The 23,255-nt window shown below is 45.3% G+C and overlaps 1 protein-coding gene across 2 annotated transcripts in view; it reads left to right on the top strand.

The window, feature by feature from the left end:
- The window catches only part of SOBP (sine oculis binding protein homolog), a 168,238-nt gene that overhangs the window by 125,921 nt on the left and 19,062 nt on the right, over positions 1-23,255 (top strand). For both annotated transcript variants that reach the window (XM_065911415.1, XM_065911414.1), the window contains one exon: positions 20,742-22,691. In XM_065911415.1, the coding sequence (XP_065767487.1) occupies positions 20,742-22,688 (1,947 nt within the window). In that variant the 3' untranslated portion in view covers positions 22,689-22,691. The remainder of the gene's footprint in view (positions 1-20,741; positions 22,692-23,255) is intronic.

The raw sequence follows: 23,255 nt of genomic DNA, 5'->3' as shown, positions 1-23,255 counted from the left end.
TCTTCCTCCAGTCCCTGAGAATCTCTAACCTGCTTTCTGTCTGTATGAGTTGCCTACAATATAGATATTTCACACAAGTGGAATCATATAATCTGTGGCCTTTTGTGTCTGGCTTCTTTCACCTAACCGTGTTTTCAAGGTTCATCCATGGTGTACCGTGTATCAGCACTTTGTTCGTCTTTACAGTTGAATAGTATTTCATCACATGCATATGCCGTATTTTTGTTTATTCACTCATCTGTTGATGGAAACTTGGATTGTTTCCATCCTTTGGCTCCTGTGAATAATTCTTCAGTGAGCACTGGCCTATCAATATCTGGAATCTGTGCTTTAACATAACCACCAGGTGACTCTGGTATGTATCTAAGTTGGAGAAGCTCTGGCTCAGAGCCCCAGAGCTGTCTTTATGCAGAAACTGGGACCACTCGGTGTAGTGTGCCTGACTGCAGCTTTATCCATTCCAGTCAGGGGTCAAGTCTGTGGCTACTTACATTTTATTTCTCCACACAGGGATCAATATTTAGAATCTCTCAAGAACCCTTCTAAGACTGATCCCAGAATAAAAATACCTGTCCCATTTAGGGATTCTCTTTGACTTAACTTCAAGGATAATGCCTCACAATATTTCAGAAGGATGGCAGAAAAACATTTATTAAAAATGCCTATCCATCCATTTGCTGTTGACTAGAATTTCACTCCCATGTTTTATGTTACCCTTGATGACCTCGGTATTAACTATGATGATGACACAGTCTACCATCTTTTTTCTGAGAATTGTAGAGGTGGTAAGTAGAAAGAAAACAAAGTGAGAAGGAAATGTGTGCTTGCTATAAGTTCACAGATGCTTGGGTAATGACTATTGTCTGTAAAAAATTTTATTTTTATTTATTTTTGACTGCGCTAGGTCTTCATTGCTGGGCACAGACTTCCTCTAGTTGCAGTATGTAGGGGCTTCTCATTGCAGTGGCTTCTCTCGTTGTGGAGCGCAGACTGTAGGTACACGGGCTTCAGTAGATGTGGCAAACAGGCCTAGTTGCCTAGTGGCATGTGACATCTTCCCAGACCAGGGGTTGACCCTGAGTCCTCTGCATTAGTAGGCAGATTCTTAATCACTGGCCCACCAGGGAAGCCCTCAATGACTGTTGTCTTAATTTGCAGACCCCAGTACCTCATTCTCAACTAATTATTCTTCCTATTCAGAGAGGTTAAATAATGTGCTTGTGGTTGCATAGCTAGAAAATGACAAAGCCAGCAATTAGAATCTAGGTCACAGTCCAAAATTGCTGAATAAATCAATTTATACTGGCTGTGAGTGGTTTAAAATATTATCCCTTTGGGGATATTTGGATTTTTTACTCATGGAATTTGTAACATTTTAACCTAAAGAAATAAGTCTTTAAAGATAGAATGTCGTTTCTGAGGAAAAGGAAAGGAAGACCTTTCCAACAACCGCAAAACCACACCATGAAGACTCCTGCAAGCTAAGCGCTAGCAATCCCTGGAGGGCAGTCTCAGGAAAGTGTTTGTTTTACCTTGGGTGTCACATATTGAAAATGGAATGGAGGTGAATTGGAGGCAGCCTGGATTGGGCCAGTCTGGAAGTCATGATGCCTTAAGAACAATGGAAGTGACTGAGGATGCTCTGCTTAGACAAAAAGGTCAAGGGAACACATATGACCCCATTGCCAAGTAGATTCAGGGCAGCTCTGTGGAAGAGGATGTAGCCATGCTGAGTGGCTCTGGGGTAGAGGGCCAGGCCTATGGGTAGGGGTTGCAGGAGGACAGATCTCTTCTCAGTATCAGAAAGAGTTTGCTAGCAAAAGTAGGATGGACACCCTTGTGAAGCAGTGAGTTCCCCATTGGCAGAAGCATCACAGTTGAGTCAGATGACCAGCCAAGCATATAGTGGCAGGGCTGCCTGCACTGACTGGAAGGTGAGATGTAAATGACTCCCTGGTGCCTGCTCATCTCGAGGCATTATGACTTTGGACTTCTGAAAGTTGCTGAATTGTTATATGTGGAACGCAAAACCAATATCAAAAGGGAGTGGTAATAATCTATCATTTTCACTGTTTAACTTGTATCCTTCCTTTAAAAAAAAAGTCTCTCAGCATCACTGATGGAAATTTTTGAAATATTTAGAGGTGATTATTCTGCAGGGATTTTGTCTCCTGTTTATAAATTCAGCGGGAGCATCAATTTGAATACCCTCCGATAACTGTTTACTGCTCTGACCTGTTGGAATTTCCCTTTTTAGACTAATAATTGGAACACTCACAATGGAGCTGCTCCATGGGTAAGGATCTTGGGAGCTAAGAAAGCAGGGAAGACCCAGCTGGAGTCTGAGGCAAACACAGGGACTGTTTGTGTTACCATTCTTCCTATTGCATTTGGCTCACGTTAGTTAGGTCTGAGGATTGGATGGTTGGCATGACCATGGTCTTCAGACATCTAACGGATATAAACACCGAGGAAGGAAGGAATTTATTTAGCTCAAGACAAGGGGTTTCATTAGGGTAAGAGTGAGGGAATGAAATTAAGCAAAGAAAGATTTGAGACTGAATATTAGTGGGCTACTTCCAAGCAACAGACTGGTAAAGCTTTTAGATATTTTCTAGGGAATACAATCCTGTGTTTTCCAAGTCACTTGAAAATCACAGGGACAAAGGCTGAAATAATCTTGAGGAAACCACAGTCTCTGGGGATCAGGCAAACAGAGAATGCTTAGCTTTTTCTGCTTCCTAGTCTGTCTCATAAATGTAAAAAGCTCACTGGGCAATCTCCTACTGAATGACTTCTGTCCACCTATAGCAAGTACTTGTTTTCTTAAATCCAGGAATTATTCAAATGTTGGTGTGTTCCCAAGGGTAAAAATCTGAATGTGAGAATCAGTGGAGCGTTCTGGAGAGTCAAGGGTGGAGCAGGCATGTGACTGCTCCACCTACTTGTTAGTTGTGTCTCTGAAGGGCAGGAAGAGGAGGTGAAAAGCATCTGTGCCTGCGGTTGGTGGAAAGGACCTTGAAACTCTGGGTCAAAAGGAGATGCCTGCTGCAGGGAGATTTGAACACAGTGGCTTGAGAAAGATGGAGGCCTCAGCCACTGCAGAAGCACCCAAGAGCTGAGAGCATTTCCCCTGCACACTAGGAATCTACTTGTTCTTCCTGAAGTCTAGTACAGACAAGCCTTCCAGGATACACTCAGCTGGTGGGGCCCACCAGTCACTGTCCGGGACTCGCAGCCTTCCTGGACTAGCCGTTGTGGGTACCATGCATTGCCTGGAGGGTGTGGGGCTGGGCTTCCTTCTGAGACTTAACTAGAGATGTTTGCATTGAAGTATTTTGCATAAGCCATTCAATGGCACTGACAGGTAGAACAAAGATATGTAGACATTCGGTGGAGATCTTTACGTTTAACCTCTTGAGGTGTCAGTACCTCCAGCTTCCTCTGTGGTAACAGAGGTGGGCACTCCGAATAGGGATGCTCCTTTTCTATTACAAAGGTAGCTCTCAGATAATTTTCCATTTTGAATCCTGCATCTCTTTTTTGAAATAAAATGGGATTTTACTCTTTAAAACAGGCCATCGCTGGTCTGCATGGTCAACTTTATCTTAGAAGGGAATAAAATTCATAAATTGAAACCAAATTGGAGACCGTTCTGTGGCACACTCTGGGAGGGCTGAGAGGACGATGGGTCTGCTGATGACCTCGACTGTGGAGACCGTGGGGTCGTGGACCCTCACTGCATGGGTTCCCCCTGCCCTTGGGTTTAGACAGCCCTTGATCATCCTGCCTGGTCTCAAGTCCTGGATTCCACTGATTGTCCAGCCTCAGGCCATCCACTCTTGCATTCAGGCTTTGGGGAAGCCCTTGTCTCTGTCACCAGGATGTTGTGCATTGGAGCTGGGAGAGGACAGACAGGCAGCCAAAATCAGAGTCAAAAAAACCCCCGGCAGCAGAGAGAAGGGCCCTGGGGAGCTGGTGACAGAGCTGATGAGACAGGAGGTGGGAAGGCCACGGAGTGCCCCGGAGGACCGTGTCTGCTGGCCAGCGAGGCAAAGTCCTCTCGGCGTGAGGCCACTGCCCAGAGCAGGGTTAGCCCTTAATGAGGTTTCATGTGTGCTGCGGGGTTTGGAGTTTTCTGCTGGCGTCTCATCACAGTGTGAAGTAGTAGCCAAAGAAACCCTCACGTGCCTTCACATTCATTTCCCAGCCCTGGTTTTGCAGAGGGCAGGATGCCTCCCACCCCTGAGGTCTCAAGGGGCATCATAAAACTCTCCAAATAAGACGAATTTGAATTCTTGCTGATTAAAAAAGTCAGCGTAATAATGAGTCTGTTGGAAAATGAAGAAGCTGCCTTGTAAAAGGCGGGTAATTATGGTACAGGGTTGGGTTGAACCGGGGGTTAGTGTCACATTACTGTTACTGAACATCAAAGATGTCAAGCTAGGAGCGCAGTCATCTCTCACAGCGTGACTCTCGTTTACTGCGTGTCAAGCTGCAGGAAGTCCAGCTGATGTAAATAGATTAATATTTAAAAAGTAATACAGAAGAATGAGGTTCCAAACATGTAATGTTTAATTATTAAAAACCCATAATGGAATTCTAATCTGAACTCATGTCTCACTGGTGCTCAGCGAAAAAACTCAATTAAGCCAGCAAGTCTGCTCACCCTTCGGCTCATTTTGACTACCTCAGGCCCAAGCCTGTATTCTCTGAAAGTGCCTGAAAACACGTATGGGCAGCTTAGGTCATGTTAGGCTCTCCCATTAGACAATTGTTGCAAACTTTCATTTAAGTCAAATTTGGGGGCAAAATGACTATCCATTGTTAACAGGACTTAGAGAAGAATTTGAGATACTTCCAACTAATAGGACTTGGAAGAGTAGGTGATCCGTTTGAAATCACAGCATGAGGCCCTCCGTGCCCCTGCTGGGTTTATCAGGCCATGAAGTGTGTGTTATAGGATGCAGGTGTCTGATTAGAAACATGGGCTAGCTAACCACCCATTCTTCTTTGGAGACCACAGTTCTCCTGGCCCTTTGGGACACACATGTCACACTCTCGATGAGGGTGAATTTGCCCAGACACCTGTGGTGGGCAGTGGCCAAAGGAAGAGATAACACAATCAGTGTGGCCTGGAGTAGAATAAACCTCATGGGCAAGTGGAATTCCATTCAAAGTCAGTGTGCCTGGAAGGCTGCGTGGGGTAGCAGTTCTTGATTTTATATTTTTATTCAGCAGGACAGATAAGGATGGTTCTTATGTGACCACGTGTCTGAATAAGAAAATATCAACGGGCCATTTGTTTTTCTTGTTCTTGTACTCTGTGAGTTTGCTTCTCGCTGGGGCACCTTGGTTCTCAGGAGGTGCTCATGCATTCATCTATGATGAGAAAATGCAGTCGTGTGACCTAAAATGCTCTTGGGTGGAGCTTCAGGGTGTGGAAGGTCAGACAAGAGGTAATGGCATTCGTGACATCCTGTGGGCTGGTGGGTGGTATGGAGTAACCAGAACTGAGAGGACAGAAATTGAGTTTGTAGTGACTGCAGAAGCTGAAACCACAGGGTGAAATGTAATAGGGTCCAGGCCTCTGTGAACACAGGAAGCTGATAAGAGGGGAGCGGGGAGCTGTAGGGCTGAGAAAAGTGCTGTGAGGGGACGCAGAATCTTGATTGCCGGCAGGACAGAGCCTGTGAACATGCAGAAGGGCAAAGGCGTGGGAATCACCATCACCTTCTCTGACAGTTCAGGTAACAACGGACATTCGCATATGGGAAGCCTTATCCTGTGCCAGAGTGCACTGGGGTGTGAGAACCCAGGCCCAGTACCACAGAGGAAAGCCTTAATCAAAGGAAAAATCCTAAGGCCCAGGTTTCCTGGCTCTTACACACATCCAAATCATGACAGTAGCATTTTCCAAAGTGATTTTCTTCAGGATCCTACTAGGAAAAAAAAAAAAAGTTCTATTTTTGGAAAGTTGAGAAAACTCTGGATTAGTGAAGTTAAATGTTTCTTTTCTGCAGAACTTCTCAGAGACTTAAATATGGCAACGTGCATTGAGAATCTCCCAGAGGTGTGCAACTTTTCCCAAACCTATTTGACTGTGGAATCCGTTTTTAGGGTAAAGCATTGATGGGCCTGGTATTTCTCAGGACACCCTGTAGGCAATTGAGTTGGGGGTAGGAGTGGTCAGTGAGTGGGGCAAGGGGGAAGATGCTGCAGTGGATTTAGGAACAGGCAAGGACCTGACGTGGCAGTCACATTTCCTTTCTGTGGTGACCCTCAGAAATAGCGCTGGTGTAGAAAGGCCTGTGTCAGAGGCTATCCTGGGGTCACCTTCCTGCTTTCCTGGGCCGAGGCTGCCCTGTGCACCTCACACCCATAGCAGAGGGTACTTGGTGGGATGAGGCCACAAGGAGCTCCTTAACCTCGGGAGGAAGTAGTGTGGGACCAGAAAGGACTTTGAAGTCACTGCCTCTTTCCAGGAAGGACTTTGAAGTCACTGCCCCTTCCCAGATTTTCTTCATCTTTTAATAGAGGGTAATTACTGACAAGGGCTGTGAAAAAGTGAAAATGAAAAGGGCTGTGGTCAGGATTAAATCGGAGAAAGTATACACAGTTGGGTTAGATTCTTGGCCTCCCTAAAGTTGGAGGTCACTGTATCAAGGAAACAAGACAGAAATAGCCATTGCTGCCCATGCTCATGGGCAGTTGTTTTGGCAGCAAAGATGACCCCACAGGCCTAAGAACTTGGTGACGGGACTGTCTTTTTGCCCCCAAGGAGCTGGCTGGCACCATTACTTCCTGCTCTTGCACACATCCTTGGAGGACTTGCAGCTCCTGCCACACACCATTCTCTCAGCTCCAGTCTGCCCCGTGACCTGCACTGCCCTGGGGCTTCTGCTCACTGCCTGTCTTCCATGGTGCTCCGGCTCTCAGCCATGTGTTTCTGCTCACAGCCATCGTTCCCACCACTGCTTAGTCTCTTGGGGTTACCTTGATCCCCAAACCCCAGAGAAGAAGATCTGATTGACTTGTTGGATTACCCTGTTCTCATTCGGCAGAGCCCCACCCCAGGGCTTGAGGTATCCTTGGGTCCAGTCTGCTAAGGCCAGGAAACCAGCCTGGCAGTGGCCACAGCAGGCATTCAGCCTCTAATGGGTTCTGTTCTGATACAGAGGTAGTTCCTGCAAGTTCTTTTTCTCCTCCTCTCTTTCCCCTTTCCTGTTCCTCCCCACTTCTGTTCGGGCACAATGTATCCAGTGCGAGTGCTGGAAGAGAGGCTCCACCTCCAGTGTTTTGATTACCCTCCTGCACACCTTTCTTTTATATCTTACTGGGTCTGAGGTCCATTACACAGGCTATTTGGATTAGACAGTGCATCTTACTCTTTTCTTTTTTAACTCAGGAGCCAAAAGTCCAATCGTACAGTGCGTCAAATAGTAGGATCCTTTCCCATTTCATTTCCTTTCTTCAGAGTTGATCAAAGAATGATGTAGTTATTTACCCATGGGTTATGAGGTGGGGACTTTTACCCAAATACTGATAATGGGATATATAGTTATTGCTAGTTTTAATTTGTGGAGAAGGCAATGCAACCCACTCCAGTACTCTTGCCTGGAAAACCCCATGGACGGAGGAGCCTGGTAGGCTGCAGTCCATGGGGTCGCAGAGTCGGACACGACTGAGCGACTTCACTTTCACTTTTCACTTTCATGCATTGGAGAAGGAAATGGCAACCACTCCAGTGTTCTTGCCTGGAGAATCCCAGGGACGGGGGAGCCTGGTGGGCTGCCGTCTATGGGGTCGCAAAGAGTCAGACATGACTGAAGCGACTTAGCAGCAGCAGCAGCAGTTTTAATTTGGGCTTCCCTGGTGGCTCAATCGGTGAAGAATCCACCTGCAATGCAGGAGACCTGGGTTCGATCCCTGGGTTGGGAAGATCACCCGGAGAAGAGCATGGCAACCCACTGCAGTACTCTTGCTTGGAGAATCCACATGGACAGAGGAGTCTGGTGGGCTACAGTCCGTGGGGTCACAAAGAGTCGGACACAACCGAGTGACTAAGCCCAGCACAGCGCAGTCTTAATTTATTTATATCTAAAATAAGGCATGTTACCTGATATCTTGCAGACTTCTGGTGAGTCATATTATGATAGTGTCTATTATACCACTTGAATTTTGAAAGAAGTTATAGAGATAACAAATGTGTTTAAACCTATATGAATACATATCTTTGTCCCAGGTTGTCTTGCTCTCTACTGTTTAGCACTTCAGACATTCAGCCTGGTTGGGGAGATTGGGTTGAGCTAACCCAGGATTTGCTTATGAGGATGGACGTGTAAGAGGGATGCTCAGTGGCAAATCTGGCATTAGTGGAGTGCTGGTTTTCAACTACGTAGTTAGCCCAGCGTGATAGCTGCATTCACGGAACAAAGATGAAAGAGAACTAGGCAAGCCAATGGCCCACAGACGTCCAGGAAGCTTTTCAGAGACAAAGGAACCAACATGGGGATCTGAAGTCAGAAGCAGTCCCACACATCCTTCCCAGACAACTAAGAAAGTGTCGCTAATTGGGTGCTCTCACACCAGCGTTGATTAACTAAAAAAACAAGACAACAGGCAGCCTAAATTATTTCTTTTCCCCAAGTTTGTGAGTTCAGCTCTCTGAGCCTTTTGAATTTGTAGCATTGTGCCCAGGTACCATTAATGTCACATTTGCGTGTACCTGAGCATAAGGGATTCCATCGGTGACTCTGGCCCAGGTGACCATTGCTGGCCTGAAGCTGAGCCTAGGGCTAAAACATCCATGAGCTTCAGACCACAACCTGGCTGGCAAGCCTCCTCATTATTGCAATTATGTTACTGTCAAACACTCCACAGCTCTTGCAAACACAGTGGAGAAAATTTGGGGTCAGGTGTATTGTTGATTTGGGTTTCTGGGTTTTATTTTTGTGGTGTGCTTTGACTTTGAAGTGCACATCATAGGAAGGTTGACAGTAGTGAGTTTTCTCTTTGTTTTTAATAACTGAGATTTAATAAAAGAATAATGAGTAAATAAGAGTGTAGGTAAACCAGCGAGCTCTGTTTTAAACCTGTAAAACTGGATCCAGTGAAGGCAGTGCGTGTGACACAGGAAGAGATGGGATAGTGAAAAAGGGGCCAGTCCCTTTCAAGAGTAAATAAAGTCATGAGCAGGAACAAACAATGGCTTCTGACATCTCTCTACTGATGCAGAGAGTGGAAGAACCAAGTTACCCTGGATTGTGGGCACAAAAAGATAAAAGCAATCTCAGTGATACCACTGAGACTTGTGTATGGGGGATGGGTTATGCCTAGACCAGAGCTGACATATAGAACTAAAACTTAAAACACCATATCCCACCAACATAGCTAATAGGTGGGTAAAATTCAGGAAAATATATCTTTGTATGGCAATACATACATTTGAGGTGAAATTCAAAGTGGTAATTTTAAGAAAATAAAAGGAAACATCCAAAGAATTATTTTGGGGGTACTGAGTACAAAATCTGAAGTAGAGATTAAAAACAGATTAATTAGCAACAAAGTAAGATAAGGGCAATTTACCTACATATTTGCTAAGAATATCAGTCTCTTAGAAACAGCAATTGATCCTTCTTCCCATGCCTTGTGGATAGTTCTGAGAAGGCAGAAAAGTTGTGAAAGGAATCCTGCTTTGACCACCATGGTGCTTAATACAGAGGAGAGCTGCTTGGTGTGTGGATGGACAGAAGTGGCCCAACCATCTTGCAATGTGCACGGATGTGATCAACTATGTTCCCTAGAATTTAAAAAAGCAAACATTTTTAATCCAAGGAAAGGTTGCTTCGTTTGCCAGATCAGAAGCTCGGTGTAGTTTGTGTGGGTGAGGAGGGAAAATGGAGGGTGGGAAATTCTGAAAATGGATATTATGTCAGGAAGGCTAGGGTGCATGAAGGAATAAATGCTTGGGGGAACTGCCCAAGGTAATAAAAGGAACTTTTAGGGCTCTGCTTATGGAAGCAGCAAGAAGTAGAATTGGAGAGATCAGTGTTTAGAGCAGACAGTGAAATGTTTAATAATAGAGGGTGAGAAGGCAAGACTGGACACCTTTTTACTTGTTCTTTTTTCCATTATCTCCAGAAAGACAGTGCTCTTTATACTGGAAAGGGTAAAACAGACCCCATAAAGAGGACCATGAATCCCACATTGAGGGCAAAGAGGTCGAGAGCACCCGCTACACTCACCAAATTCAGCTGTCCCTGCCACGTGGGGGAAATGTGTAGATTATTTCATATCAACTTTTGGATAATCTCTCTTCTATCATGATGAATAGGAAAGATTTCAAAAAGACATGGACTAAAATTTCAAAACTGGGAAAGGGTTTCTGATTTCTGAAAGTCTAGACCAGTCGGCTTCATGGCTCACCCTCAAAAGTCTTTGAATATATCATTAAGCAAGTGGTTGATGAGCACTTAAGAGAAAAGGGATTTGTTTGAGCAACAACTCAGCGTGAAGCAAGCAAGCAGCACGGGCAGAGTGAAAGGAGGGTGGGTTGGGAGTTCTGATCTGGATCCCAGCTCCATGCTTTGTAGGCCGTGAGAGCTTAGGGAAACCACATCGTCTCTTTGAACTCGTGTCTCCTTATTTTCAAGTAAAATGGGAAAAACTGTAGCTCCTTTACAAGTTTGTTGTCAGAATTAAAGGAGATCAGTGTAAGCTTCAAGCTTCGTACATAAGAGACATTCAATAAATGTTTGTTTTGAAAAAGCAAATAACTAACAGCGGGATACGATTAGCTTAAGCACGTGTGTTCTGGGGTGGCATTAGCGGAGCTACAGTGTTCCACGGGAGAGAGGGAGAGGAGAACGCCCTGGACTTGGCCAGGTGGCTGCGTTCTGTTCTGGGCGTTCCCAAGGTGAAGTGGGCGTCTGGGTCAAGGACAGACAGGACGGGAGAGCTCTGGGAACTTGTCCCTGGCGAATGGGTGCAGGATCTGGGGAGTTGTAAAAACAAAAGCCCGGGGGAAACATGATGGCTTTTTTTAAGTATGTGGAAGGCTAAGCTTTGGAAGAGGTGTTGACCTGTGCTAGGACACCTCGGTGAACAGAACTGCTAACAGTGGGTGGACGTGACAGGGACATTGAATGGTTAAACTTTCTAACACTCAAAGCTGTCCAAGGACAAAATAGGCTGCATAGGGCTTTTCTCGGTCTTGCAGCCTCTTTAGAACTCATTGGCCATGTGGACGGAGCTGGATGGTCACCCTGTCACAGGAAGATAGGGCCACCTGGAAGACCATCTCTGTAGAAGGAAACCCACGCTTTCTGGGGGACACACGCTGGGCTTGACCTGTGAAACTCCTTTGAGGTCTAAATGTCTGCAATTCCAAAATTTCAAACTAAAGTTATTATCAAATACAGACATATGTCAGAGATATTGTGGATTTGGTTCCAGGCCACCGAAAATAAAAGCAGATATTGGAATAAAGTGAGTCACATGAATGTTTTGGTTTCCCAGTGCATATAAAAGTGACATTTACACTATAAGATGAGTGCTATAGCACTGTCTATAGTAATGTACATACCTTAATTAAAAAATACGTTATTGCTGAAAAATGCTAGCCATCACCTGAGCCTTTGGCAAGTATTAATTTTTTCCCAAGAGTAACATCAAAAATCACTGATGACAGACCACTATAACAAACATAAAATGAAGTTAGAAACATTGTGAGAATTACTACAGTGTAACACAGAGACACGAACTGAGAAAATACAGCAGGAAGTAAGGCACCAGTAGATTTGCTTGATGCAGAATTACCACCAACCTTCAATTTGTAAAAAAACAATATCTGAGAAGTGCAATAAAGCAAAGTGCAATAAAAGGAGATGTGTCTGTATTAGTCAGTCATTTTAGTTTGTAGTTTTAAAGGAAAATGCCAAAAATCCTTGAGATAGTGGAGCAGTACAGGCTTTGACCCAGACTGATAAAAGTTAGAATCTGGATCTGCCATCCCTTATCTGCATAGGTAATCTTGGGCAAGTTATTTAACCCATCTAAACCCCAGTTATCTATGTGGTAAGGTACTCGTGGAGATTAAAAGAGGTAATTCATGTAACATGCTTAGCATGGTGACTAGTGCTTAAATAATGCAAGCTCTTTATTACTCATATAATCTATTATTGTCACATCAAACTGGTGCTTCCACTAGGCATGATAATAAAAACCATAGCTTTTGACAGAGCGTCCTGGAGAGATCTGAGGACTGGGCAGTCATGGATACAGGGGGTGAAATACCTGGGGCAATTCTGGCACCCATAGATTGGAGCTGGTTCAGTCTGGAACCCCGGAGCACAGAAGTGTGCAAAACTGTTAAAAGAGGATTGAATGAGGTGTTGCGCTTCCCTGTGGCTCAGATGGTATAGAATCTGCCTGCAAAGCAGGAGACCCAGTTTTGATCCCTGAATTAGGATGAATGAGGCATTGCAGGTGAAGCCCTTTGCCAAGTAGCTGGCAGATTTCAAGCGATCAGAATATAGTTGGTAAATAAATGAGAGTAACCAGGAGCAGCTGTGAGCCTTCGAGAAGACGCCAGAGAGGGAGCTGAGGAGCATGATTGACAGGGGAGCTGTGAATTCTGCCCCGCAAGTGTCCTTGACCTGGACCACCAGCACACACACAGCCTTGATCTTGTGGCATTTCAGTGCTGCTCATCACTGATGCCAAGACACAGCCCAAGTGGGTGAGGAGGCAGATACAAATAACATCCCTAGGGAAAAAAGAGACTGTTTCAAATATCACAGATAACAATAGCAATCCTTCCAAAGAGTCATATTATTGATGTATGATTAGCTCTGTTGTGGAATTAAAATCTTGTATTGAAATATGATTTTTTAGGAGAGCCATCAACGTGATGTGTTAAAAAGTGAAGTATAGTAGTTACCTGACTTCTTTTTATCTGTGGTCACTCACCTCATTTCTTCCTTCATACAGACTTTTTAGAAAATGCAAAAAATATAGATCAATGGAACAGATTTTTTGCATTTTCTAAAAAGTCTGTATGAAGGAAGAAATGAGGTGAGTGACCACAGATAAAAAGAAGTCAGGTAACTACTATACTTCACTTTTTAACACATCACGTTGATGGCTCTCCTATTTCACACACGTGCAACCCAGAGTCCCTCCATGTAGTTTTTTCAGGCAGAGAGAGGGCTCTTATAATGAATTCAAGTATGAATTCAAATATTCAAGTATGCATTCAGGAAACAGAGTAGTGATAAATGAGATCAAAGTACATTTCATCTGAGGCATGGGGAAAAAAAAGTACATTTCAAAAGAGATTCAGATATCTATTTTGAAAACAAGGAAAGTTTACAATAACCAAGGTAAATACATATCTGAAAAAAGATTCTGATACACATTTGATAAAAGAGGAGTCATGGGGTAGAGGAGCAAAGAGAAGTTAGATACTCAGAGAGTAAAATATTAAGACTATTTTTAGTTAAAAACTATTGCATTCAGAACAAATCTGGGGAGTGGGGCACTCAGATTTCTCCCATGACTGTTGTTGACGTTGTTATTTTAATATTTATTTGGCTGCACCAGGTCTTAGTGGAAACATGCAGGATCTTTAGTTGCAGCATGTGAACTCCTAGTTGTGGCATGTGGATCTAGCTCCCTTACCAGGGATCAAACCCGGGGCCCCCGCTTTGGGAGCACAGACCCTTAGCCACTGGACCATCAGGGAAGTCCCTCCCATGTCTGGTAATAGATTCTGAGCTTCTTGAGGGCAGATGCTGAACCTTTCCTGTGCTGCTTCACAGTTCAGTGCCTCCTGAAACAAGGTGGGTCCCCAGTGAATGAATAATTGGATTATGTGATGGCAAAATTTTCAGGGCAGGTCACCATTAGAATATCTGGAGTTAATAAAAGGAGAGAAGATCGAGTCACAGGGCATGGCAGCAGCGATTCCGAGGGGGTTGGGGTAGGACATGGCTCTCTGCTTTTATGGGGCACATTTTCCATGCCTGCACTCACTTGCTGGTTCCTTCTTGGCCATGTGTTTCCTGGGCAGTACGTCCCAATGGATGATCTCAGTTAACAGCTGAGCGCCTGAGCTGAGCATGATTAAGTACTGCCCTACCAGGAGCTGGAGGCTGGAGGGGTGTCCCTAGTGATCTCTGAGGTTCTGCTCAGGGCTGAATTTCATTGCTCTGAGATCTCCTGGACTCTGTCTGTGTCTGTCCTCTCGGGGCTGCAGAACTGAAAAACAGAGAGGCAGACATTTGGCATCAGGTGGACCAGATTTTCCAATGTTTGAATTTTTCAGTTTCCATCTGGGTGATTTGTGTTAGGAAGATGTAAGTAGCATTTATCCAGTTTAAATGAAGTGGAGAGTTTTGTGATGATACACTAATGCGCTTAGGCAACCTAACTTGTCAGAACAAAGGGAAAAATCACCTTCTTCTGAGTCATACGTTTGGCCGTGAGGGTGGATGGACCCTCCATCACTGAATACAGGGCACGAGTCCATCTCTTGCTTTGGCTGTAGAAACAGAGGCTTGGGTCAGTAAGGAGCCGTTTGTCAGCGCTCATTGAGATCTCGAAAACCTAGCCTATCTCTGCTCTGCCTCTCAGAACTCATGGCACGTGTGAAAGAGTAGACTCTACCCTGGTGATCTGGGCCAGGGTTTCTGGAATCCAGCTGAAAATTTAGATAAGTAGTACTGTACTTTATACAGTTCCTACAGGGCAGCTTTCTAAGGAGATGTTCAGTTCTAACAAAGATGGTTGTTAGTCTCTTCTTGAGTTCCAAATCCTATACGAGGGAGAGAGAGACGGAGAGATGGGGGCAGGGGGCGGGGGTTGGAGAGAGAGAAGCCCAACAGCAAAGCCAAACAAAAAACCAAATAAGACCCTTAAACAAAAAGAACTATGTAGCAAACACCATCCTATTGGAATCTAAACCTGCAGAATGCTTGAGAATGAACTTCTCCATGAATTGAGTTTAAAAAAAAATAACAATAATAGCCTTTGCTCATTCTAAATCCCTCTCCTGATTTCTGTGTGGCTATGCATGTCTAAGGCTAGGTCATCTTCTTCCTTCCTTCTCTGTAATCCAACTTTGCAAGGAAAGTTGGAATGGTGAACTTGGTCCCCCCCTTCAGAGTTTGGCGCCCCGCTCCATGGGGGCTCGCCCTCACACACATTCTGCCGTGCCGGCTTGGGTCATCCTGTCTTCAGGGCATGTGATACCGTGGCTTCTGGCCCTTCGTTTGGAAGACAGTTTCTGCCATGTAATGAGTCAAGCAGATCGTTCATCAGTTCTGTTTTTTAATAAAACATGAATAGCACAGTTTATGGCTTCCACTATTCAAACAGCAGTTGAGCCTAAGAGGAATTACTCATCTTAATGGTTCTAACACTCATTTCCATGCAGCCGTGCTGCTTTTTCAAGCTTTTGCCTGAACTGGAGAATGACTGGCCTTAGAAAAAGTGGGCTCAGCAGGAACTGAATAAGGCCTTCCCAGGAGGATGGGCAGCTGGGACTCACACAGGTCTGTCATCCCGTTCCTTGTCACTGCAGACAGTCCTTCTGTCACCCCTGGAATGGCAGGATGGGAGCTGGCTCTGTGAGGTTCAGCACGTGTTTGCCCAGAGAGAGACAGGCTCCATTCTATGTCAAACAGATGCAGGCTCCTAGGAAAGCCTGGATGAAAACCTTCCTGTTCCTCCTCACGCTGCCATAGAAACATCCTCCCATTAAGTTAAACTGAACTTAAACATATGGGATGTTCCTAGGAAATCAGCAACCATGAGGGAGGCAGGTTAGGAACTGAAAGAATATTCTCTAAAGGTTACTGATATGCCCAGTACACCAGCATTACCCATCACTACTATTAGCTCCATTTCACAGACGAAGAAACTGAAGCTGACATTTTCATAAGGCTGTGCTGCTGGAAAATGATGGAGCCCAAACTTACACCCACATCTTCTAGTTCCAAATCTATCTGCTGCCCAAGTGCACCAAATTAGGGCCCTGATAAAGGCAGAGCCTGTATCCAAAGGAACAGCTGATGCTGGGGCCATGGACTGCAGGCTTGAGCTGAAAGCAGGTATTCAGGTAGGATCAGTCTAAGGTTCTTAATTCATGCTATGAGGTGATTATCTATAGGTAAAGCAGACCCAAACTCTTCAAAACACTGATCACCCCCGTCCATGTCTCTCGAGCCTCCTTGGCTTCACTCCTAGGTGAGCTCGTGATTTTTTGAGCTGGCCTGGACTGCAAGATCAGTGCTGTGTTCAACAGGCCAAGATCTAGAGAACCAGCCTCTTATGGCAAGTTCCAGTCTTGGTTACAGCTACAGCTGTCGCTTCAGTCGTGTCCGACTTTGTGCAACCCCATAGACGGCAGCCCACCAGGCTCCTCCGTCCCTGGGGTTCTCCAGGCAAGAACACTGGAATGGGTTGCCATTTCCTTCTCCCCAGTCTTGGTTAAGCAGCTACGATTTCAGAGCTATTACCTGAGTGCTGTATTCATGAAAAGTCAGGAGCACACGAAGATTTTGTTTTGTTTTTCAAATTGTTGATGGTATTCAAGGATTTGCTAATATCTTTTTACTGTTCCATTGCTGCAAATGTCTTTGCCTAGTAAGAAAGGTTTCAGCAAGAGTTTCTTAATATTGCCTGATGCCGGTTACCACTCAGAAGGCAGTGGTGGGTGGATTCCACTCGAGGCTGAACTTCACTCCCACAGCTGACAGCTGATTAATGTGTTAATTAGGCACCCTGTCCCCCTCCCTCACTGCCGGAATCTTCTTCTGAGCCCGGCCGAGTATATATATTGTGCCCACGTGGGTAACCTCATGGCATACTTTGGCTTTGACTTTGGACGTTTATATAAAAATAAAGGCTCAGTTGCCAACATGAATAGCTTTCTTTCTTTCCAGGGGAAATACAAGATGGAAAGAGTTATAGGAACCAGAAGTCCTGCTTTTCAGTTTTCTTGTATCAAGAGCAAGTGATATTTTTGCTGAGGCAGTGTCTTTTGAGCAGTTTAGCGGTGTAGGTTGCCACATTTATTTCACAGGAAAGGAGTGAATCCATCAGGCCACTGAGCTTATAAGTACTACTCTGGCAGTCAGCCACCAAAATATAAATACTCTAAATGGACTAAAGGAAATGTTCATTCTGTTGTTTAGAATTGGACACATCCCAGGAAGGTAAATTTAATCTTTTTGAGGACTGCTGTTATAGGGTTGAATGGAATACGCATTTGTTTATCTCCTTTGTGATCTTTTTGTCTTCCACGTGATACATTATGTATTTGTGATACGAAGCATTTCAGCTGTCTCACTCAAAGGCCTCGCATTAGCTGATTGTTCGGTCCCCAGATTGCCATCGTTAAACAGCTTCAGCCTCGGCTCTGTCCAATCTGGGACCTGTTAGGGGGAGAAGTGGAACCAAAGAGGCCAGATTCCAACAGAAACAAAGCCGGGTGGAATTAGGGGAAATCATTCCAGAGCCCAGTGAGTTGAGCTCTGCACTTCTTACTCTTTATCTTCTAAAATATCTGAAGGAATTTTGGTACTTCTTGGCATAATGAGGAAAAAAATAATGCCTCAAAAGGTTAAAAAGAAAAAATTAAAGCCGTCTGTGGGGAAAAAAAAGACAGGGAGGATACCCTATAACACAATTCAGAAAAACCATAGCTTATGAGACACATGCTGTGTATTTCATGGATATGCAAATGTTATTTTATTAAAGAGAAAGATCTACAGTATATATTTTCACCTAACTACGACATCTTAAGTAATCAGCTCAGGCTCTCATGATGAACTCTTTAATTACGAGAAGTGTGTCATTAGTTAGATGTAGAATGAATGATGTGATGCATTTTATTGCTTCACATGATATAGCCATTTGTGCCATAAATTCATTGACCCAATCTTAAACGATGTGTCCTATAAGACAGACGTGATTCATTATGTCTTAAGTGACAATTTTTTTCCTCTAATAATTTTTCGCTTCATCAGAAAGATTGCTTTACTGTGTTTTTAGACCAGTGTTCAGAATTGAAATGTAATAAGACAAGGATACACACACACTCACACTCCTTACCCAAAATGAGACAGTCATAAACTGTCACAATATTACATAAACCCTTTGAGATGCTGCAGAAAATCAAGTAGGTAACCATTAGGCTTTTTCTTTAACTGGAAAGCCTGATGAAATAGAATCTGCTTTGAACTTTCATGTCCGTAATTCCTTTTATGAGGAAATAAATAAAATATGGTGGAGAACTCTCCTTGGATAATTGGGATAGATCTATAAGCATTCCTTATTCATCAATGAATTATTGAAAGTGAAGGAAGTGAAGGGAGAGCATTTAAGTTATATTTAGATTATTTTTTGTTACTCTACTTGAAAATATTTATTTAGCTTGAGGAAACATAGGAATCCTCTGGAGGCAAATAATTCAGTCTGGCAATTTGAAAACCAATTAAGGATTTCAGAAAACTCTTTCCCCTTATGGTTAAAAAATACGATCCAAAAGAAATATGCCAGAAAATTTAATATATTATTTTAATTAGTTTAATTCATTGATAATGTTCTTTTAGTTCATGATTAAAGAAGCTATATTTAATCCTTCACTTCAAGCTTAAAAATTTACATTTTAGGCTCTCTCTGGATTCCTAATGTTGAAACAGAATCTGGTGGCTTTATTTCATATTGGAATTTAAATGTCATGTCATTATACATTAATTTTATAAAAATGATCAGGTCTTAAAATCAATAACTTATGAGCATCAAGTTTTCAATAGTTTATTTAACCTTTATCTAGATGAGAATTTTAAGAGTCTGATAGATTCTGTGTGTCTCTTCTCATCAGAAGCAATTCTGTGCTTATTTGTAAACTAGACATCCCAACTGTGATAAAAATAAAAACACAACTCTTAATTCTGGAGAAACTTGAAACACTCTAATGAAACACAGGAGTATCTTAGTATTGTTGGTTTTTTTTTTTTGCTACAAGCATTTTGAAAGGGTTTTTTGATATGAGACCAAACAAAAAAACTAATGTATGCCAAGGAGTATTTGTTATTCAGTCTCACACCATCGAATATATTACCTGCAATATCAGGGGGAAAAGTGAGAAGGAAAAGAGTGGATTTACACATACAGACACATCTGCCATGAGTGTGTACACTCACAATCACACACGAGCCTGCCACCACTGTTTACAGTCTAGGAAAGCTGAGAGTTAAATGAGATGAGTAATCAAATGCCCAGCATATGTTGTTTTTGCATTGTTTATGTGACCAATCATTACTAAAATTTATCATTTTTAATGCTATCAGTTTGCCATAGTTAAAAAAACATGCAACAGAACAACAGACACCCTTCTCAACAAAAACAGGGCTCCATTCAGAGCAATATTGGAACCAGGGCTTTATTGAAAAGAGATTCAGATTCAATGAACTCACCATTGCATTGTGTTTCAGAATTCTTCCTCTCCTGCCGTATGGCTTGAGTGCTGAGGAAATGACCAAAAAAAAAAAAAAAAAGAAAGAAAGAAAAAAAAGATTGTGTGTGTAATGTTCAGTCAAAAAAGTAAGGCACTGAAAGAACTACTGAAAATTTTGACATCTGTTTATCTGTTTATAGCTATGGCAAGATTACTCATATTAATTCTTGTTTAAAATGCCATATGAAGGAAAGACATTTGTGCAAACAAGAGTCATATTTGAATTGTAGATCATGTCTTCACCATCTGTGAGAGCTGATGGTGTTGCAAAATTAATGTGTTAATGAAATCACAATAATTTCTCCAAAGTAATGGGTTCTGAAGCCGAGAATGACTATTTTTTGAACTTTGATGTCTAGTGATTTCCAATTGGGAAAAGCTCTCAGCCTTTAATTAGTTCTGCAGCCCAACTTTAAAATAAATTTGGTGATGTCTTTCTTTTGCCAGGAGTAGATTTGAAGGGGGGAAAAGCCATAAAAACTTTTGGAAAATGTTCTCTGGTGTTTGAAAAGTTGTTAAATAAGACTGCCTGCCAAGAAATGTCACCAAAAATTCTGACTACTGAGAGAGAGTGGGCAAACAGCTCAAAAAATAATTCTAGCTTGCTGCAACATCACAGGTTGGGAATAGCTAAACCTCACACAGACTTCATGACTAATTCCAAGTTTCCCCTTGGAAGCCAGACATAATGATGTTCAGTGCTATGTGTTATTGGTTAACACAGCACACCCCTTCCAACTGCATTATCCAACAGTCTATAGTGTAAAGTGACTTTGTGTGAGGAGAATTTTAAGGGTCTATATTTCAAAGCCCACTGAACTTTTGGGAGAATTCTTTTCACCAAAACTATTTAGATTTGCATGAACAGTGAGCCTCTTTGACTGGGGAAAATATATGGGCAGGTATATGTGCTCTTTGTCAGATCCACCTTTAAGTCATGCTTAAAGGGGAACACCACAGTTTCTTTTTCTTTTTTTTAAAATAGGAGATGGTGGTAATTGCTAGTCTGAAGAGTTAATATTTATAAAGCGATTCTGGCTTCCAAAGTGAAATCATTTTACAAACATTTAAGAATTTTACCTTTTAGAAGGAAACACTTCCGCCTAGTTGAAAAATTATGATAAAGTTTGAAAAGAACCTCTATGTAAAACATGAAATGCTATCCACCAAAGGAGCTTGCTTATCTTTTTTCTTCTTTATTACTGTGTTGTAGGTATGTGACTGGTGTAAGCACATAAGACACACAAAAGAATACCTGGACTTTGGGGACGGGGAAAGAAGGCTTCAGTTCTGCAGTGCGAAATGTCTCAATCAGTACAAAATGGACATTTTCTACAAAGAGACACAGGCCAATCTTCCAGCTGGGCTGTGCAGCACATTACACCCTCCCATGGAAAATAAAACAGAAGGCTCCGGGGTGCAGCTGCTCACTCCAGACTCTTGGAATATCCCTCTAACAGATGCTCGCAGGAAGGCCCCCTCCCCGGGGGCTGCAGCTGGCCAAAGCCAGGGCCCTGGCCCATCGGCGTCCACCACCGTCTCTCCATCTGACACTGCCAACTGCTCTGTCACTAAAATCCCTACGCCAGTGCCCAAGTCCATGCCCATCAGCGAGACTCCAAACATCCCTCCTGTCTCCGTCCAGCCACCTGCGAGCATCGGGCCTCCCCTCGGAGTCCCACCTCGCAGCCCTCCCATGGTGATGACCAACCGCGGCCCGGTGCCGCTGCCCATCTTCATGGAGCAACAGATCATGCAGCAGCTCCGCCCGCCCTTCATCCGCGGCCCGCCGCACCACGCCTCCAACCCCAACAGCCCCCTGTCCAACCCCATGCTCCCCGGCATCGGACCCCCGCCAGGCGGCCCCAGGAACCTGGGCCCCACCTCCAGCCCCATGCACCGGCCCCTGCTGTCGCCCCACATCCACCCCCCAAGCACCCCGACGATGCCGGGGAACCCCCCGGGCCTGCTGCCCCCGCCGCCTCCCGGCGCACCCTTGCCGAGTCTCCCCTTCCCGCCGGTGAGCATGATGCCAAATGGCCCGATGCCCGTGCCCCAGATGATGAATTTCGGGCTGCCGTCGCTCGCCCCGCTGGTGCCGCCGCCCACCTTGCTCGTGCCATACCCCGTGATCGTACCCCTGCCCGTCCCCATCCCCATTCCCATCCCCGTCCCCCATGTCAGTGATTCCAAGCCCCCCAACGGGTTTTCCAGCAACGGGGAGAACTTCATTCCGAGCGCCCCCGGCGACTCCTCGGCGGCAGGAGGCAAGCCAGGCGGACACTCCCTGTCCCCCCGGGACTCCAAGCAGGGCTCGTCCAAGTCCGCGGACTCGCCGCCCGGCTGCTCCGGCCAGGCCCTGAGCCTGGCGCCCGCGCCGGCGGAGCACGGCCGGAGCGAGGTGGTGGACCTGACGCGGCGCGCCGGCAGCCCCCCGGGGGCGGGCGGCCAGCTCGGCTTCCCCGGCGGCGTGCTGCAGGGCCCGCAGGACGGCGTCATCGACCTGACGGTGGGCCACCGGGCCCGGCTGCACAACGTGATCCACCGCGCGCTGCACGCGCACGTCAAGGCGGAGCGCGAACCCGGCGCCGCCGAGCGCAGGACCTGCGGCGGCTGCAGGGACGGCCACTGCAGCCCGCCCGCCGCTGGCGACCCGGGCCCGGGCGCCCCCGCGGGCCCCGAGGCCGCCGCGGCCTGCAATGTCATTGTGAACGGCACGCGGGGCGCCGCCGAGGGCGCCAAGGGCGCGGAGCCGCCGCCCGAGCAGCCGCCGCCGCCGCCGCCGCCTCCCGCGCCCCCCAAGAAGCTACTGTCGCCGGAGGAGCCGGCGGTGAGCGAGCTGGAGTCGGTCAAGGAGAACAACTGTGCTTCCAACTGCCACCTGGACGGGGAGGCGGCCAAAAAGCTGATGGGGGAGGAGGCCCTGGCGGGGGGCGACAAGTCAGACCCGAACCTTAATAACCCCGCGGACGAGGACCACGCGTACGCTCTGCGGATGCTGCCCAAGACGGGCTGCGTGATCCAGCCTGTGCCAAAACCCGCGGAGAAGGCTGCCATGGCGCCTTGCATCATCTCCTCGCCCATGCTCAGCGCCGGGCCCGAGGACCTGGAGCCTCCACTCAAAAGGAGGTGCCTCCGAATTAGAAATCAGAATAAGTAAAAGGTTTGTATGTCCACCGGGGCTCTTCTCCGCACGAGTCACTTCACTGCTCCTTACTTCTTATAAGGCAAATGCGTGCAAAGGGGGTAGACAGAGTTGTGTTGACAATCATGGTTTTGAGTTCTGTGCTGTACACTACGCCTTGTGTGGTCACATACTACCATCATTTTCATCCAATACCTATTTTACAGCTGAGAGAACTAAATCAACAGCAAGTAAGTGCCATGCCCAAGGTCACTTAGTGATAAAGCCCAGTCTTGAACCTGAATTGAAACACTGTCTACTAATTACACTTTTGTTCTTAGGCTTACGTCTGTAAGTAGAGGAGGATGCAGGGAGGAAGGAGCGAACGATTGCTCAGAACCTCTACGTGTTCAGTCATGAGGTTATAGACTGATTGTAGTAAAAGGTGATGGAGAAGGAAATGGCAACCCACTCCAGTGTTCTTGCCTGGAGAATCCCAGGGACGGCGGAGCCTGGTGGGCTGCCGTCTATGGGGTCGCACAGAGTCGAACACGACTGAAGCGACTTAGCAGCAGCAGCTGCAGGGGTAAAAGGTGAGCAGAG

Source organism: Muntiacus reevesi, chromosome 19 (assembly GCF_963930625.1).
Source record: "Muntiacus reevesi chromosome 19, mMunRee1.1, whole genome shotgun sequence".
Taxonomy (NCBI): Eukaryota; Metazoa; Chordata; class Mammalia; order Artiodactyla; family Cervidae; genus Muntiacus; species Muntiacus reevesi.
This window is presented reverse-complemented; position numbering and strand designations above follow the sequence as displayed.